Here is an 18,058-nt window from a genome sequence, read left to right as displayed (position 1 = left end):
CTGCCCTTTGCAGGGGAGAGGACCAGGAGTGCTCAGCCCCAAGACCCCTGGACTCCCGGCTTCTCCAGCACACGTTTGCTCTGCCATCTTTGGTTCCTCCTGTCCTGTGTGTCCTTCCCTGCTTTGGGGACAGTGTGATAGGGTGTGACGGGGGGGGGGTGACGCTGCTGCTGGCACTTGCGGAGCCGGTGGTTAATCGGCAGAGGGCAGCTTCACCCCTTGCAAACGGCGCAATCCTGGGAAGCAGGGCTGGGCTGGCTGGAGCAGCTCCAGATGGGATGTGGAGTTCAAAAAAAGGAATTAAACAGCAGACTTGGAAATTGGAGAGAGAGTGAGCCCAGGCATCCCAGCTCCAAACATCTGGGATGCATCAGCTGGGGGTCCCCTGAGACCCCCCCTTCCCTTCCCCAGGTTATCCTGACCCAGTTTGTTCATGATACCGTGAGATGGGCCCTGCCTGACCCCTCTCTGCCTCCCCAGACCCACTGGCCTACGAACCCAAGGCGGACTCAGAGAACCTGCCCATCATCACCATCGACCCAGCCTCCCCGCAGTCCCCGGAGTCCGTGGACCTGATGAACGAGGAGCCCAAGGGCTGCGGCGGCCTCCCACCCTCACCCGAGGAGGATGAGGAGGGGCTGGTGATGCGGGTGAAGGAGCCTTCCTCCCCGGGTACCGATGATGTCTTCACCCCGGGGACCGGCGACAGCCCCAGCAACCAGCGGATGCTGCGATGCCTGAGCGACCCGGGGCCTCGGCCGGAGCCGGAGGAGGGGGAACCCTTCATCCCCAAGGGGCAGTAGCAGCTGGCGCGCGAAGCCTCACACGCCTCTATATGGTTTCTCTCTCTTCATTCGTTCTTTCTTTGCTCTCCTTTTTGGTTTCCTCTGTCACTACACACCGGGTTCGGGAAGGGGAGACCATCCTGGATGGACTGGGATTACCAGGACAGCTCTGCCCAGCAAGCCATGGGCTGGCCCCAAGGAACGGGGAAGGAGCGCCCGGGATGCACCAGGCTCCTCGGCCGCCGTGGCCTGGGGGTGACGGACAATTTACCGCCCGGGACTGGGATTTGCAGGTGCCTCGCAGCCCTGGCAGGGCTTTCCCGGAGGCTGCCCACCCGCTCAGGACCTGCGAGCGGCTCCTCGGAGCGGCTGCGGCCGGCACAGGGTGGGCTCTGGCCGGGGAGCTGGGGGTGTCCACGGAGGCTGCCCCATGGCAGAGCTTCGCCTCTCTTCGGCTTGTGTTTTACCTGCCCCCTCGCCTTGCTCCGGAGCGGAGAGATGGGAAGACGGGAGCCAGGCTCTGTGCCGAGGCTGGTGCACCCACCACCTCACCCGGCACCCTCCCAGGGACTTCGGGCTCGTGCCGCTGCTCCCCGCCTTGGCCGCTTCCCCCATGGGGCCAGCTGCCGCCCGGGAACATCTCCTCCGGCCCTGCATTTCACGCCAGGTCTTGTCAAATAAATATCCTATAGCCATGCAAGGGGGGAGCTGGGTCCCCCCTCGCTTTGAGTGGCCCTGCAAGCCTGGGCCTCTCTATTCCTCCTGGAACCGCTACCTGTCACCCGTCCCCATGGGGACCCTCTGCCAGCCTCAGCCCCTCGCCCCGTGCCTGCGCAGCAGCAGCACTGGCTGCTCCTTAACCAAAGATGGTGTCTGGGCTCCCCGGGCGCAGGGAGGGGGCATGCAAGGGGTTGCGTTTGCTACATGGGGGGGGATTATTTTTTTCTCCCTGCAACTGAAAGGAGCTGGGGAAGAGCTGGGGGCCGGCTCGCCCAGCATGGGGACACGTTGGGGCCCAGAGGTTGGCAGGAGGGGGACGGTCTCCCCCCACCAAGGAGGATGGCTGGGGGTGTTGGGTGTCCTGAGTTTAGAAGGACCCATCTTTCCCCAAGGCTTGGCTGGGAGGGAGTGCTGGGTGTTTAGGTGACTTACAGCCCTCCCCAGGCTCGGGGGTGTCCTGCATCGTGCTCGAGCGTGTCACCTCGTCCCCCACATGCCACCCGGCTCCCACGACGTGCCACCCGTTGCCACGGGTGCTGCCTCTCCCATGCCACGGGGTGCTCGTCACCCCCGTCCCCGCGCCGTGCCTTGCCACGCGTCGTCTCTGCCCCGCTGCCTTGGTGGGCACCCATCCCGTGCGCCCACCCGCTCCACGTCCCAACCGGGACCCCGGGGGACCGGCATCCACGTGGCTTCATCATGCTGGGGCGTGAGCCCACGTCGCTGCCTGCGCCTGCCTGCCTGCCCTGCTCTGTCTCCAGGAGGAAAAAAGCAATGAAAATTCTCTTGTATAAAAAGGAAAAACAACACATGTAAAGAGAATCTTGGTTTTTATCATGAATATTCTAATAAATTAATGTTAATTTTTAGTGGGGGTTTTTCCAGCTGTTCGGGCTCCTACCCCTGCCACAGGGTCCCGGCTGTCCCAGATGAATGAGGCGGCCATGAGACCTCATCCCCATTGCTGTTGGGATGCAGGGTTTGCCCCTCGCCTTCCCACTGTGGCTTGGGGAGATGTGGAGCCCCGGCCGGAGGAGACTTTTTAAGCCATTCCCAGCTTTGGCAAAGACAGAGGCTCAGCAGAGCCAGGGGCTGCACCGACATGAGGGTGTGTTGGGAGGAGAAGAGCTGTTTTTCTCACTTTGCAGGGGGAAGAAGGCAAAAGGAAGGTCCTTTTGCAGGGAGCATGGATCACCCTGTCACGGCCCAAAGGTGCCAGCCGGGCATCTTGGCGCAGCTTTGCCCACCCCAACCTTGGTGCATTGCCCCCGGGAAGGAAGGGCAGGCGTCCTGCGTCTGGCAGCACCTGCCTGTCCTGGGTCCCTGCCTGCACTGCAGTGGGGTTTTGGGGGGCTAATGGCTCCATCCCCAGGGGAGGGGGCTCAGGGACATTGAGCCCTGTGTTTTTTTTCCCTGGGTTTCCCAAGGAGCTGGGGCTGAAGCCGAGCCCTCAGAGAGGAGCCGGGTCCCACCAGCATGCCACAACCGGAGACAGGGAAGAGGCTCAAAGCAGTGCCTGGGTGAGGGGCTGCACCCCGACCCGAAAATCCCCCAGGAAAGACCTTCCCAGCCCCAGCAGCGCTTCCACCTTCTCCCTGCCACCAAGACCCCCCACCCCCCCAGGGCCAGGGGTGCCCTGGGGCGGCCGGAGCGCCTCGCTTTTGGGTGATTGCAATGGGAGCGTGTTTCATCGCTGCAAATTAAAGCTCTGATTCAACGAGGCCGTGACTCACCCCCTCGCCATCCAGCAAGCGCATAATCGCTGGCGTTGCTCATCTGCTTAAAATACCTGAAGCTCAGGGTCCCCCATGGCCCCGGGGCTGGGGACTTGACCAGGCCACCATGCTGCAGGGGTTCCCCCACCTTGCTGAGGGGTCCCTGGGCAGGATGAGGTGGCCGGGGATGCCACGGTGCCCATGGCAGTGCAGGTTGGGTGGGTGCGTGCCATCCTTGTACCCCACGTGGGCTTCGGGGTGGCTCATCCCCGGGGCAGCGGAGCCAGTGGGGAGACCCTGAAGCAGGAGGGTTTGGCAAGAATGGACAAAGCCAGACCTTGGCTCTGTCCGCACTGGAGGAGAGCGGCAGTTTTGCCATCCCAGCCCAAGGAGTGGGAGCATGGAGAGGTGCTGGCCACAGCCCAGAAGCCGGGTGATGCCACCCATCCCGGGCACAGCGGGGAAAGCAGGAGTCCGCGGCAACCCCAGGCTGCTGCCCGAGCATCTCCCCTGCCCCGTGCCGGCAAGCATCACGTGCAGCCGCCCTCTTGATTTCGATCATACCTTTAATGCGAGAACTCACCAAACCGAGGCATTTCCAGGATATTCTTGTTTCTGTCTTAAAGGGTGAGTAACTTTTTTTAATGAGGGAGGACTAATGATCCCTCCAGGGATGGGCTGTCACCGCTGAGCAACTGCCAAAGCACACACAGCACCGAGGCCCGAGGCCAGGGGGTGGACGGGCCCCGGCGTGTGCCCCTGGCCCCGGCGTGTGCCCCTGGCCCCGCTGTCCTGGCAGCGATGCCTTTTGCCCCTATGCGGGCCCCCCCTGTGCCCTGTACCCCCCCAGCTCCCCCCCAAAGCACATTGAGGCCATGGTGGTGGCACCAAGGACAGGGAGAACGGCGGGACCCTGAGCGGGATGACCTTGTCCCTGCACATGTGTGTGCTGAGGCATTTATTCCTCTCCTGTAACCCCCATTTGTGGGGATTAAAGAGCTGCTGCCCCTGCAGCTGCAGGAATCTGCCCCTGCCAGGATGGCTGGGCTACCCCCTGCCTCAGTTTCCCCCTGCGTGGTCTGGCACAAAGCCCAGGCTTGCAGCGAGGGACGGGGGAGAGCAAAAAGGGCCCCACAGCCCCGCAGCGCTGCATGAGCGGAGAGGACCGAGACCCCTCGGGAAAGGCCATGAAATCACACCTGTCATCACCGGCTCCGGGCTCAGCAGCCACCCAAAGCGGAGGTCCCGGCTGGCTTCCCAGCTTTCCCAAGAGGAACATTAGCAGGGCAGCCAGTGCAGCGATGCCAAGCAGCTGGTGAGCGATGGGACGGTGTGTGCTGGAGCTGCCACTACCCGCAGCCATGCTCGGGTGTCACCCAGGGCCCAAAAACCTAAAGCGAAGGGACCAGCTGCGTTCTCTACCAGGCTCAAATTAGTGGCATTAAGACGGGTTGTACCTTGCCATGGCTTTAAAAGCACAAGTCATGCCAAGCAAAATAACATGTGGTGTCACTGGGAAGCCACCGAGCCTGGGACATGCAGGTCGCTTTTCCTGGTGTGGGGGGACCGGGGGGACAGGGACCTCCCTGGCTGGTGACACCCTGGGGAGCTACGAGGGGGCAGCTCAATCCCTGCCCTGCTCTGGGGCCACATCAGTGCCATGTCCCCCTCCCCATGCCCCGGCAGTGCCGTGTCCCCCCCTGTGCTCCCCAGGCAGCATTTTTCAGCAGCCGGGGGAGGTGACGGGTGCCATTCCCCAGCTCTGTGTCATCCACAGTAATAATACCCTGCACTCCCTTTCATCTCAGGGCTTCCAAGGTGGCCGTCTCTGGGATGAGTGCGTCCCAGCATCATCACTTATCTTTAATTCCAGGAGGCAGCCAGGGACGCGGTGGGGTCTGGGGGTCCCAGCCAGTGACATGGGGACCCTGGGCTGAGAGCAGACAGTGACACCCCTCGCGCTGGGCAGTGAACACGGGTGCTCACCATGCAGCCGCACCGCCTGCGATGCTGAGTTTGGCCTTGCTGTGGCCACTCGGGGCCATGGAGGCAGTTGGTGGCACAGCCCCAGGGACACGGGTGTCCCGGCAGCGAGGGTCCGGGAGGACAGAGAGCAGCAGTGGCACCTCTGGGATGGGCTGTGCAGGAGTGAGCGGGGCTGGATGTGGATGCAAGCGACTGGGAGGTGTCCGGGAGCAGTGCTTGCTGAGGGAGGCTTCGGACACGGCCGACAAGAAGGGCTCCAACTCCTAAACCCACAGCAGGCACGGAGAGGCAGCGTGTGCATGGGGACAGTGGCATGTGTGTGGGGACAGCAGCACATGTGCATGGGACAGTGGGCTTTTGCACAAAGATGGTGGCATGTGTGCAGGGGGATGGCAGGCAAATGCACAAGGACGGCTGGCATCTGCATGGGGACAGCTTGTGTCTGCATGGGAATGGCTGGTGTGTGTGCACGGGGCAGCCCGGGCATGCACAGAGATGGCCGGGGCATGCATGGAACAGCCGGCACGTGCACGGGGACAGCTGTCGTGGGCATGGGGACAGCCAGTATGTGCACAGGGACAGCCAGTTTGTGCACAGGGACAGCCTGGGACATGGTTGGTGTGTGCACGGTGGCGATGTCGGGGGCGGCTGCCATGGGAGCAGGGCAGGAGGAATGCCCCCACCCCAACGGGGCGCGTTGCTGCTCCCCTGGGGCGACACTGGGTGACGTTGGTGGCTCCGGCAGAAGGGCTTGGTTTCTCCTGCTTGCTCAGGGAGTTGGCACACACCCTACTTAATGGCGGGTGGGACGGAGCTGGTCCCACGCGGGTCAGGGAGTCCCCGAGGTCTTTCTTCACCTCCAGGTTGGGCTTTCACCCCCTGCCCTGCTCCCCCAGCTCCTCCAGCCCTTTTCCCCCCAACTCACCCACTGAGCAGCCCATGACAGGCCCCTGCCCCTCTCCATGCCCCTGGCAGTGGGGTGCCCTGTTCCTCTCCGTGCACACGCCGGGGCACGTCCCAGCTCCTCCCTGGGTGATCTCCCGGCAGGGTGAAGCCGGTGTCCCCCGCGCAGAAGCAGGATGCTGCCAAGCCCAGATCTATGGACCAAGCAGGGCCACGGCATCCCCGAGCCCCTGTCCCCCTGCCCAGCCCCTGGCCCACCTTCACAACCCCAAAGGGGCTTTGCAACCCTCATGCCATCACCCGCGAGGCAGGATCCGCCCGTGTTTCACCCCAAGACGGTGATTATTCCTTAATTGCCAACAAAACAAACAAATAAAGCCCGGGCTGGCCCTTGCTGAGCTGGAAGGAAACGGCCTCGGTGCCATTCCCAGCCCTGGGTTCACTGCTGGTGGCTCTTTGAGATAATCATTTGGTGATGGACATTAATGAGCAGCTCAGCCAGTCGTGCTGGAGCACGTCAGCTCTTTTTAATGGGCCAATGTTTTCTCCGGAGCCATCAGCACGCCTGTCCCTCTCGGCCCAGGCAGCACCGGCATGTATCTCCCAACTCATCACCAGGCCACCGGCTGATCCCCCAAGGATCTGCAGCACCTTGTTCATCCCATCGGCTCTGCAGCTGCATCCTGCCCCACTGCCCAGGGGTGCCACGGCTGGTGGGGTCCCCCAAACTGCCCTGCCCATGGGGTGCTCAGCACCCAGCCAGCCCTTCCTCCTGTGCCCAAATCCCCCCAGCTGGACCCCCCAGGACAGGCCAGTGGGATGGATCCTGATCCCTAAAGCCATTTGCCCCTCTCAACATCTTGGGAAACTCTTCCTGATCTTGTTCTTTTGCCAACAGAATCAAAGGGGTTTTGCAATGGGAGGCAGCTGCCTGATTTTTTATTAAGTTCCTTGGAAAATCACTTTTCGGCAGGGGTCCCCTCCTCCTGTGCCCCAATTCGGAGCATTGCGGGGAGTAACCAGGAGCAGCATTTAATCCCAATGGAGATACCTGATGGAGCTACACAATGACACTGGCAGGATCCAGAGAGCAAAACCCCACAGCATGAGGAGCGTCCCCACACAGGGACCCCGGTGGAGGGGACACCAGCCCCCCATGGGAATCCCTCAGGCTGGTGGTGCATCATGGAATGGGGAGGATTTCAGAGGATACCAGGGCTCAGGGCACCCCCTTGCCTCCTCTCTCCTCCAACCCAGCTGTGGATGCTCCTAAACACCCCATTTCCCCCCAAACCCAAATCCCCCCATCACTAAGTTACTCTTTCCGCAGCCAGCTCCAGCTTCCAGCAGCAGACCCCTGGGATATGGGAGAGGACAACCTGCCACCATAGAGCCTCAGCTTCAGAGACAGACTTTGCAGCAGCTTGGAAGAGCTCTGCAATGGCCTCCCTGAGGCAAAATGCCCCAGGTTGGGGGTCTGGGGGTTTTCGGGGGTGCTTTTGCAATAATTCCCTGCGAGGGTATAAGCAAAAATCAGTGCTGGCTCGTTCCCCGGCCCAGCTTTTAAGGATGGATCCCAGCTGCAAGCAGGAACTGAGGAAATGGGAGCAGTGGCTGCTGATGGGGAGCCTGGAGTCATGCCTGTCCATCTGCGGGACCGCGGGGCATCGGGCACTGGCTCGGCGGGGAGGCGCCTCCTGGAAATGTCTGCAGGGTTAAATGCTGCAGAGAAATGAGCTCTTTAAAGCGATGGGAATTGTTGGGATGAAAGGAAATGGGTGGCTGGTGGCTTGGGACAACGGCTGGCCAGAGGAGGAGGCGGTGGCTCGGCCAGCAGCAGGGCCACGTGGTGGGTTTTAGGGGCTGGGGTTGAACTCTGGGGGCTGGCAGTACCTGGCGTCAGCCTCCTGAGCCGGTGGGCTCCATCACCCCGGGGTGTCACCCTGTGTCTCCTGGGTGCCAGAGCTCCCTGCAGCCGGCTGGCACAGTGGGTCCCTGGGGAGAGAGGGTCCTGGGGAGGGGGGTGTCCGGCTGGGGGGCATTGGGCTGTGGGGTGCCAGGCCATGGTGTATCAATGGGGTATCAGACCTTGGGGCATCAATGGGACACCAGGGCACGGAGCATCAACGGGGCATCAGGACGTGGGGTATCAGTGCGGTATCAGACCGTGGAGCACCAGTGGGTACCAGGCCGTTGGGCATCAATGGGGCACCAGGGCACGGGGCATCAATGGGGCATCAATGGGGCATCAATGGGGCATCAATGGGGTGTCCCTTTAACCCGCGCCCCGCCCCGACCAATCACCGCCGGGATTCCCGCACGCAGCGAGCCGCGCCGGAGGGGCGGGGCTCCACCAGTCTGTCCCGCCCCCTCTTCCCTTCGTCCCGCCTCCTTCCCTACTCCCTCCTCTGATTGGCTTCTAGCCCAGCCCCTCTTTTCCTCCTGGGCCTATGAAAGCGCCGGAGAGGCGGCGAGGCCGGGCAGGGATTGGCGGCGGGGCCGGGCCAATGGGGGCGCGGCCGCGGGGCCTATATAAAGGGGCGGCCGGGCGCGTGCCAGCGCAGTGCTCCGCGTAGCCGGTGGCGGGCGGGGAGCGGCGCGGGCCGGTTCGTTGCAGCGTTTCCCACCCCCCACTCCGGGCACCGACCGCTCCTCCCCGCCTCCGCCCCTCGGGGAACGGCCCTCAGCACCACTTTTTTTTTTTTTCCCCCTCGCCTTTTTTTCCCCCTTTTTTTTTTTTCTTTTCCTTCAAATTTTCCTCCCGTTTCCCCTCCCAAACCGGCACTTCCGGCTGGTTTCCGGGCCGTTTCCGGGTGACTCGACCTCCTCTTCCGGTGGCTTTTCGGCTGCGGCGGCGGGGAGGGGAGGGGGGGGGAGGAGGAGGAGGAGGAGGAGGAAGAAGAAGGCGATGCTGCCGGTGGCGGGGCCCGTTGCGGGCCCTTCGGAGCAGCGCGGCGGCCGCTTCAGCGTCCTGACCTGGGAGCAGGTGCAGCGGCTGGACCAGATCCTGGGCGAGGCCGTCCCCATCCACGGCCGTGGAAACTTCCCCACGCTCTCGGTGCGGCCCCGCACCATCGTCCAGGTGAGGCCCGGGGGGCTGGGGGGGGGGGGGGAAGGAAGGAGTGGGGGGGGGGGTACAGGTTTCGCCGCCTCGTTGGACTCTGCCCCGCTCCCGCGGGGGTCAGGGTGAAAATAAAAGTGCTGAGGCAGCGGTAACCGGCCCGCCGGGCCCCGAGCCAGCCCCCCCGGGCACCCTCTGCCCTCCCCCCGGTGAGCTGAGGGCAGAGCTCCCGGTCCGGTGCGGGTGTTCCCCGGGGGGGGGGGGGTCAGGGAGCCGACCCCCATCGTCCCAGGGGTGCTGGGTGCTCGGTTAGCCCCGCTTCCCCATCCCGGGGGGGTCTCGGTGGGGCTGGCTGGTGTTTGCTTGGCCTGGGGGGGCTGCCTGCTTGCTGCCTGTGTTGTGCCCGCAGTCGTAGAAATGTATAAAGCTGGAAGGAGTCTCCTGAAAAACAGCTTTCTCTAGAAAAAAAATCCCCTGCGTGTAAAATTCGTGCCTGAACCCCGAAGCCGCTGCAGCTTGTGCCATGGATCCCGCTTTGCTTCCTCCCATCCCGCGGTCCTCCTCCTTTTAGAGTTGCTTTGGTGCCCCAAGAGCTGCGAAATGGGGGGGTGGCCAAGGCCAAGTGGCTTTTTGGAGCTGCTGCCACGAAATGGCTTCGTGCTGGTGGACATGTTGGGCTTGTGCGTTGTAAGAGGCAGTTATTAATTGAAATGCTAGATCAAATGTCAGTGTCCTTTGATTCTCGTCACACTGACTGTATCTTCCAGAGCCTGCCTAAGACTTCATCTTGTTGAAGAGTTCCTGTTAGTTTAACCATAAAGTAATAACTGTGTTTAATATTAAACTAACAATGTAGTTCAAATAAGCTGATGCATATTCATGTTTGGGAGGCAACTTCATTCCTCAGTAATGACTCATCAAATGTAAAATCGGGCATGTTAGCTTCTAATTAAAAAGGCTATTCACAAAGCTAAAACCAAACTGGCTTTCACAATAAGCTAATCACTAGGATTTTGAAGCCTCAGCTGCTTGAGAAATATTTCTACTTAAGCCTGGAAAATGGAAAGGTGACATTTGAAAGACACTCCGCTGTGCGAAAGCCTCAGCTGATTTCAAATTCCTCGAGTTCTGCTGCATCTGTTGGGGGCAGAAGTGCTAAATATTGGCTGCTAAAGCTTTTAAACTGAAGGACAGATGAGGGCTACTGTCAGGACACTGCCCTTGGGTTGTGCAAGACCAGCGAAGCTCAGCGCTGCTAAAAGCCTGGCGCGGTGCAGCATCAAATGTTCCACCAGTTATTACTGTTTGGTTCCACGAAACTGAAGTGTTTTGGTGTCAGAGCTGCTGAAAAGGATGTTGCCACTAGCAACTTCAAACACTAAATAACTGAGGGCTGTAATTCTGACCAGCCATGCTGGCAGACCCTGTATTTAGGGCTGACTAATCTGAAACAAGTAACCTAAAAGGCAGTTATTTATTGCATGCTCTTGTTGTTGTGGGAGGTGGGAAGCGGCAGGTCAGGACGCAGGCAGGGTTTGCTCCCGCCTGGCTGTCAGAGTCAATTATCTGAACCACACGTAACGTGAGGTGCTGTTTTGGGAAGCAGGTCAGCAGCTGCCTAACCCTCTAAATATCCAACCCTCTGGGGAAAAAAAACCACATACCTGAACCCACCGGCTGGAGCCGGGGAGATGTGCTTCAGGTTGAGACTGGTAGGCTGAAGCTTGCTGTCCTCGGGGAAGCAGCAAGGCTCTCTGCTCCCTGGTGCTCTGCAGGTTGGAGCTTTTTTGGGTGATTTGGGACAAGACTGACTTGAGCAGTTGGATGAGGTGTTTTCTTCCCCCCTCTTCCGAATACATCTCACATGGGCGGACCTGTAAACCTGGGGGGAGCTCCAGTAAGCCTGAAGCTTGTGGTTCTGAAATGCTGCACCCAGAAAGGGGTTAAGCAGATGTTCTTTGGGGCTAGAAAATTAATCTGGAATGAGATCTTTCCCAAGCACTGGTCCTAGCTCTGCATCTAACACTTTTGTGACCTATATCTTGTCTCTCTAAGCCTAATAGCACAAAACTCTTAACTCTACAAGTAGTGCTGGAGCTGTGCCTGGGGTGACTCCAGTGACTGATCAGTTGGCAACAAATGGGCACCAGGAACTCCCCTGGATTGACTGCGTGATATTTGTGCTATATGGGGGAGTAACCCTGTGTCTCTTCTAGGAGTATATGCAGTTTTCAGGCTATCTGCCTTTGAAAACAACTGCTTTCATGGCTGCGTTGGATGTGCTGGGGGGGACTTGGGACTTCCGATGGTGAATAGCTCACTGGTTAACTGTTGCCTGACATGTGACTGTCACCATTCGGTTGGCAAGGAGCCCGGGCACATTTCTAGCCCGAGCAAGAGTGGCTCATCAGGGAGTAGCAGGGGAAACTCCAGCAGAGAAGCTCCATCATGGGATTTAACAACCTTCAAGTTTAAAAAACATTTATTGGTTTTTGCCAAGATATTTTCTGTTTGCAAGGGCACCTCGGGGCAGCAGAAGCTCACTGGTGTGGGCTCAGCTTGGTCACCAAGAGGCCTGTGACATGCTAAGGGTTGCATACTGCAGTTGTCCACCTCATGTATTGTTTCTTCTAAACAAAACTCACGGAGGGGCTGTTTTATAGCTGCTGAGACTCACTGGAGCTGCAAGGCTCTGATGTTCCCCCCCCCCCCCCCCCCCCCCCCCCGAACTGTCTGCTCAGGGCCACGTCAACCAAGCAGGGCTTTTGGTCCCTCTGATAAAGTTTTTAATTTTAGTGGGGCCTCTCAAACTAGGACAGCCTCACAGGGCTGAATAGCCCAGTCAAACTGGCTTCTAGTGATATAATTTGTCCATTTGTATCCCAAGCTTAGGCTCTTTCAAGCTCTAGCCTTGCTTTAAGCACTGGGTGAGCAGGCTGGCTAGCTGGGACTCACAGGACAGTGGGTAATTGCTGGAGAGAAACATGAAAGCAGGGTGAGAGATGTGAAGAGCTTCTGGTGGAAGATGTGAACTTAATCTTCCTGGGATCTTTGAGCTCAGTTAAACTCAAATTATAACCTGGTGTCCAGATAGTTTATTTTATGGTCTTGGGGTTATTTCAGCCTCCTGCATGTTAAGTAATGAGGCAAGTGATTCAGCTTCACTCTAAATGAACAAAGCTTTGGAGGTACTGGTGGGTGTGCCAGGACTGAGCAGGCAGCATTAAAATCACTGGAGTAACACCCGTAAGATGAAAGCTGCCTCTTGTGCTTGATAGCATGCCAAGTTCAGCACGAAGCTCTGACACACTGGAAATTGTTAGGATACACTTACTAGTTAGGACATGAACTTGCATACGCCTGGCTGGGGCTTTTGAGCAGTTCTGGCATCTTGATTTGCCTTTAATGAATCTTGACAGGCAAAGGGGATGGCTAAAAGCAGTGAGCCACCCTGATTAAATCAGCAGGGACTGCTGCAGACTCTGCTGCCGCCTTGTATTTGGAGTCGTTTCTGGATCTGCTGGTCTTGGCTTGCTGACTGGAGAGGCTGACTGCAACCATGGGGAGGTGAAGGGGGCAGAGGATGCCCCAAAGAATGGGTTCAGATAACCTTTCTGCTTTGGTGGGGGGAAGGAAGATCAAACAGCTGTATTGGAAGAAGAAACATCTGTTTGTGTGCAGTAAGAGCCCTCTAATGCAAGGGAATAAGTAAAGGAGAGCCACCCCCAGCTGCTGGCGAGATTCTGGATGCTTTCCAAAGTGACCTCTTTCTAATGGATTAGCTTTTTATTTCACTGTCTTGCACTGGAGTGACCCATATAAGCACAGGGAATGAATCCTGCTGCTGTATCCAGGCTGTTCCAAGAATGCTTTCTTGCTTCTCACCGACTCTCTTTGTATCTCAGGTTGTCCGTAGTCGCTTGGAGAAGAAAGGAATTGCAGTCCATAATGTAAGGTTGAATGGCTCAGCAGCTAGTCACGTTCTACATCAAGACAGTGGCTTGGGCTACAAAGACCTAGATCTCATCTTTGGCGTAGATCTGAAGACTGAAGATGTCTTCCAGCTTGTTAAAGATGTGGTCATGGACTGCCTTCTTGACTTCCTCCCAGAAGGTGTCAACAAAGACAAGATCACCCCCATGACTCTGAAGGAGGCGTACGTGCAGAAGCTTGTGAAGGTATGCAACGAAACCGACCGCTGGAGCCTCATATCGCTCTCCAACAACAGCGGGAAGAACGTGGAACTCAAATTCGTGGACTCTCTCAGGCGGCAGTTCGAGTTCAGCGTGGACTCCTTCCAGATCATCCTGGATTCGCTTCTGCTGTTTGGGGAGTGTTCAGAGAACCCCATGGCTGAGAACTTCCACCCCACGGTCACTGGGGAGAGCATGTACGGGGACTTTGAGGAGGCAATGGACCATCTCCGGAACAGGGTCATCGCCACGAGAAACCCAGAGGAGATCAGAGGTGGGGGGCTTCTGAAATACTGCAACCTCTTGGTGAGGGGGTTTAAGCCCAAATCGGAAGTGGATATGAAGGCACTACAGAGATACATGTGCTCCAGGTTTTTCATAGACTTCTCTGACATCGGTGAGCAGCAGAGGAAGCTGGAGTGCTACCTTCAGAGCCACTTTGTTGGGATGGAGAGCAAAAGATATGACTATTTGATGACCCTCCACAGGGTGGTCAATGAGAGCACAGTCTGCCTTATGGGACACGAAAGGAGGCAGACCCTGAACCTCATTGCCATGCTGGCTGTGAGAGTCCTGGCTGAGCAGAACATCATCCCCACGGTCACAAACGTTACCTGCTACTACCAGCCAGCTCCTTATGTCAGTGAAATAAACTTCAACTACTATGTCACCCACGTGCAGCCCTTCCTGCCTTGCAATCAGTCTTACCCAACGTGGCTTCCCTGTAACTGAGCCAGGACAAACTTCAGGGTCTGTCCTCCAAGGTACTTTCTTGCCTTGGGGAGTGGGGAGGGTGGGGGGCAAAAAAAAAAAAAAAAAACAAAACCACAAAACACAAAAACAACAAACACCACCTTCCTAGAACTGCAACAAAAGGCAACTTCCTGGACTCTTGCTTGAGTGTCTTGTTCCTGGGGTTTTTGGAACGAGGCCTGTCTGCTGTACACTGTGATGGGAAGTGCAGTGTTATGGAAACTAGATGACTTGGACGTTTACAGGAAGACTCAATTGCTTATTGAATTCTGGAGGCAATGGGGGAGGGTTGGGGGTGTGTGAGGGGAGATTGTAGAATTACGCTAAGGTAGAGCTGCGCTGCCCTGAAATGGATCTGAATTGGTTTTTTGTTTTTTTTTTAGTGCGGGAGGTGTTATGGGTGTGCAGACTTGTGGTTTCTGAAGATAGAAGCCAGAGTGGCTAATTCCTTTGAAGGACCAAAGAATCCTGTTTAAGTGCCTGTAACAATATAAACACAACTGTACTGTAAACCTTATTTTTTTGCAGGGGCTGACATCCCAAGAGCTTGAGTGGGGATGTCTGAAGAGGAAAATGTTTCTGTTGGGGGGGGGGGGGTGGGGAGGGTCATAAGATCATTTCTAGTAACCTCGCTGAAGCAAGAATGGGATCGCAGGTTACATGTTGCTGAGGTTTTTTGGCATGGCTTGCTGCCTATGAAGGACCAGCTGTAGCAAATAGCTGTCAAAGTGGAGTTGCATAAACAGGGGTGAGCTTTGAATGACTCTGTGTAAATGCCTAAAACTGGGGACACTGGGGTGGGGGGGAGTGCATGGTGGACAATGCTGTGCAGAGCTTTATGGAGAAAAGGCAGCAGGGACCTACATACAAATTTACTCAAGCTCCCAAGTCTGCAGTGCCAAAATGTAACCGTGTACATAAATGATGAGGCAGAAGATCTGTCCAGGAGCCTGCCCCAGGCTACTGTACCTAATCGTGTATTTTCTAGGGGAATTTGAAATGCTGCTTATTTTTTTTTTGTTTGGCATGCAGTGTGGTTTTAATGCACAAAGCCAGAGGCCAGCTGGGTTATCTGGGAAGATGAGGCTTGTCCTTTGAAGCACAAACCAACTAGTTCACTAGTCAGTTATCTCCAGCTGTTGCTGTGATGGGGGCTGGAGCCCGTGTCCTTCTAAGAGATAGGCAGACCTCTTTCAGACTCTAGTCTCCTATGGCTGGAGATCTTCCCTCTGCCCTTGGGCAGGTCCTATCTTCAAAAGCAGCCTATTTCCAGCTATGTGATTCCACATGTGAGCCACTGATAGCATTTGAAATTCATTCTCTAGCTAGAAATGGAGCTTGGGGCGGGGGGGAGTTGTGCAGAAGTCAGTTGGCCTTAGGAAAAAGTATGTCTTCTCTAAACAAACCCTCTTGTGTCTTGAGGGTTTGGCGCTCTCAGTCAAATGTGGCTTTGAAGTTGTTGGGTGTCTAGAGCACAAACAGGCTTTCACTGAGGTGCCTGGATTGCCATGCCCTTTCTCGTGAAACATCATCTCAGACTTAACTATGCACGGAGGGAGAGGTGGGTGAGCAAGCAGGCGCTCCCTAGAGATGCTGCTCTGGAAACACCGTGACTTCATGGTGCTTCCTCTGAGATTGACATACTTGAGTATCTTTAACTTGGGTGGTTGTTTTTTTTTTTTTGTTTTGTTTGTGACAAAACTGTAATAGCTGGGCAGATTGAACACTCTAATAAAGACTAGATCCTTGGAATGTGTATAGCCAGATTGCTACCTTTTTTGGGGTAGGGGAGATGTGGAGTGGGCGTAAGGGGTGGGAGGGGAGTGATGTGGGGGCTCTTACACTTAACATGAACTAACCAATTTGAAATTGGTCCAGCTTTGCTTCCTATCCAGTCAGAGCTGAAGAAGTGTCACTAACAATGTAGTTATTACAGGTTTAACTGCCTTCCTGTAGAACAGCTTTGTCTTCACGGACAAGGCTGGTGCATAGACTCTGCCACAGCTCGGTAACTCCCTGGTGCCCAGAGCCTAATCAGTGTGGTAGGAGCTTGAGATTTTCCAGTGCAAGGTAAAACTGATTTAAGGGCTGCTTTTGAGATCCTAAGTATGCCACCTTCATGGCTTCAAGGAAAGATTTTTTTGTTTTTCTTGCATTTTAAACTTCAGATGAACATAGATGACGTGTAGCATGCTTTTTTTACAGCCTGCTTACCCTCTACCCACAGACACATAGGCGCACTAAACTGAGATTCCCTCCTTCCCTTTAAGATGCAAAAAGATTCCCTACAGCCAACAGCTCGACAGGGCAACTTATGTTGAGATTGCACTTTTGATTTACAGAGTGTGTGTGGTGGGACTCTTGAGAATGGGTTGAATCTGAATTTTTCTAGACCTTGCAGTGATACTGTGCTGCCTCCTGTGAGGGGGCAATTGGAAGATTCCAGTAGCTTGAATGGCACTTGATTTTGTTTTAAATGTCTTTTTTTTTTTTTTCCTACACCTGTATCACCTGTCATGCGATGGGCTTGACATAGACTCACTAGATTCTTTAGAATCTGTTACAAATAAATACAGTGTATTCAAATTTGTTGGATTTTTTTTATTTGCTTGTCCATCCGGGTAGTGTGGTATTGAGATGGCCGACCCTACTCCCACCAAAAACCAGGCTCTGAACCAACTGGTCACCTCGAGAGGAACGAGCCGAGATCCTTGTTCTGGACCTGGTCAAATGCTACTTGTATGTCAGGCTGCTTAGTCCCTCAAACTGAAGCAGCTACGGAGCCTGGGAAGCACGTAGCTGTTGGCAGGTCACTCCTGCGGCCGAGGGAGGTTTCTATTTATAACGCTGTTCTTTAGTGTTGTGCATCTTCCCTTTTCCTGGTGGCTCCTCAAGTTGCTGGTGGGGGAGGGTGGCCCGATTTGGCAGCCTGCTCAGTGTCGGTGGGGATCGGAGGTCCCTGCTGTTGGGGATGGTACTGGGAGACTCTCGCTGCTGCTGGTGGCTTTCCATGACTTTCATTCTCACCTGCTGATGGTCCTGAACAGCAAAAGGTTGCTTGAGTAATTAAGGCTTGCTTGTTTTGTGTAGCTGACCCACCTGCAAAGTGGGTCCTCTTGGAAAGGGGAGGGTGAGAGGCTCTGAAAGGTTTATCTTCCAAAAAAAGCTTGGATCTGCTGATGTTCAGGCCATGGGATGGCTGGAAGCTGGCTGCCTGTAGCTGGGTGCAAGCTCCTCCGAGCCTGGCTGCCCTCCAGCCCAAGATGAAGTTTCACTTCCCCTTGTCAAGCTGCAGGCAGTTCTGGTTCCACTGCAGCAATCGAGCTGATAACATGCCAGTCCCTCTTTGGGACAAATTTGCTGGCTCTGCATCTCCAAATTTTTACAGTCCGGGGCCAAGCTTCCCTCTGACAGCAGATCTGGGTTGTTCTTGCTGGGCTGGCACCATGTAAGACCATGTCCCCATTGCCTGCTCGAGTAGGACTCTGCTCTTGCAGAGCTGATTTCTCTCTAAACCTGTTGGCAGCGAGATGGGATGCTTGCCTCTTGCTGGCACACAACCCAGCGTGAAGCTTCTGCCTTCCCTGAGTGCGTCTCGCGTATGGGAGTGGCTCTAAAAATATCTGCTTAGTTTGTCAGCTGTCTTCTCAGTGCCAGTGGTCGGTCCTGCCGATGGCTGCTGATGCTCTGGTGAATAAGCTGCCTCTGGATTTGTGACCCTGAGCAGAGCAGCAAAAGCCCTGACAGAGTCGGCTTGTCATTGTTGGAGCGGATCAGACTATACAAAAGGATGTTCGTGGAAAGTACTAGTTGTGATCAGAAAGGAGCTATCAATGTTTACAACTGAGATTTGGATCCCTCTTTTGTTAATTGTCAAATAAAAAAAACCAACATATATTTTCTCACAGCCTGTAGTCTGTCATTATTTTTCTCTTTGAACAG

The 18,058-nt window shown here is 56.1% G+C and overlaps 2 protein-coding genes across 3 annotated transcripts in view; both read left to right on the top strand.

Moving 5' to 3' along the window:
- Window positions 1–2,374, top strand: part of SLC9A1 (solute carrier family 9 member A1) — a 31,307-nt gene extending 28,933 nt beyond the window's left edge. For both annotated transcript variants that reach the window (XM_052811206.1, XM_052811207.1), the window contains exon 12: window positions 481–2,374. In XM_052811206.1, the coding sequence (XP_052667166.1) occupies window positions 481–803 (323 nt within the window). In that variant the 3' untranslated portion in view covers window positions 804–2,374. The remainder of the gene's footprint in view (window positions 1–480) is intronic.
- Window positions 2,375–8,821: 6,447 nt separating this feature from the next.
- On the top strand, window positions 8,822–18,023 carry TENT5B (terminal nucleotidyltransferase 5B). Its single transcript, XM_052811298.1, has 2 exons — window positions 8,822–9,191; window positions 13,076–18,023. The coding sequence occupies exons 1-2, from the start codon at window positions 9,018–9,020 to the stop codon at window positions 14,093–14,095; spliced, it is 1,194 nt and encodes a 397-aa protein (XP_052667258.1). The 5' UTR covers window positions 8,822–9,017; the 3' UTR covers window positions 14,096–18,023.
- The last annotated feature ends 35 nt before the right edge of the window (window positions 18,024–18,058 follow it).

The sequence above is a fragment of the Harpia harpyja genome, chromosome 16 (assembly GCF_026419915.1).
Source record: "Harpia harpyja isolate bHarHar1 chromosome 16, bHarHar1 primary haplotype, whole genome shotgun sequence".
Lineage (NCBI taxonomy): Eukaryota > Metazoa > Chordata > Aves > Accipitriformes > Accipitridae > Harpia > Harpia harpyja.
This window is presented reverse-complemented; position numbering and strand designations above follow the sequence as displayed.

Coding starts and splice junctions, on each gene's coding strand:
- TENT5B (XM_052811298.1), top strand. CDS start 9,018: ATGCTGCCGGTGGCGGGGCCCGTTGCGGGCCCTTCGGAGCAGCGCGGC. Junction 9,192..13,075: donor GGCCCCGCACCATCGTCCAG/GTGAGGCCCGGG, acceptor TTTGTATCTCAG/GTTGTCCGTAGTCGCTTGGA.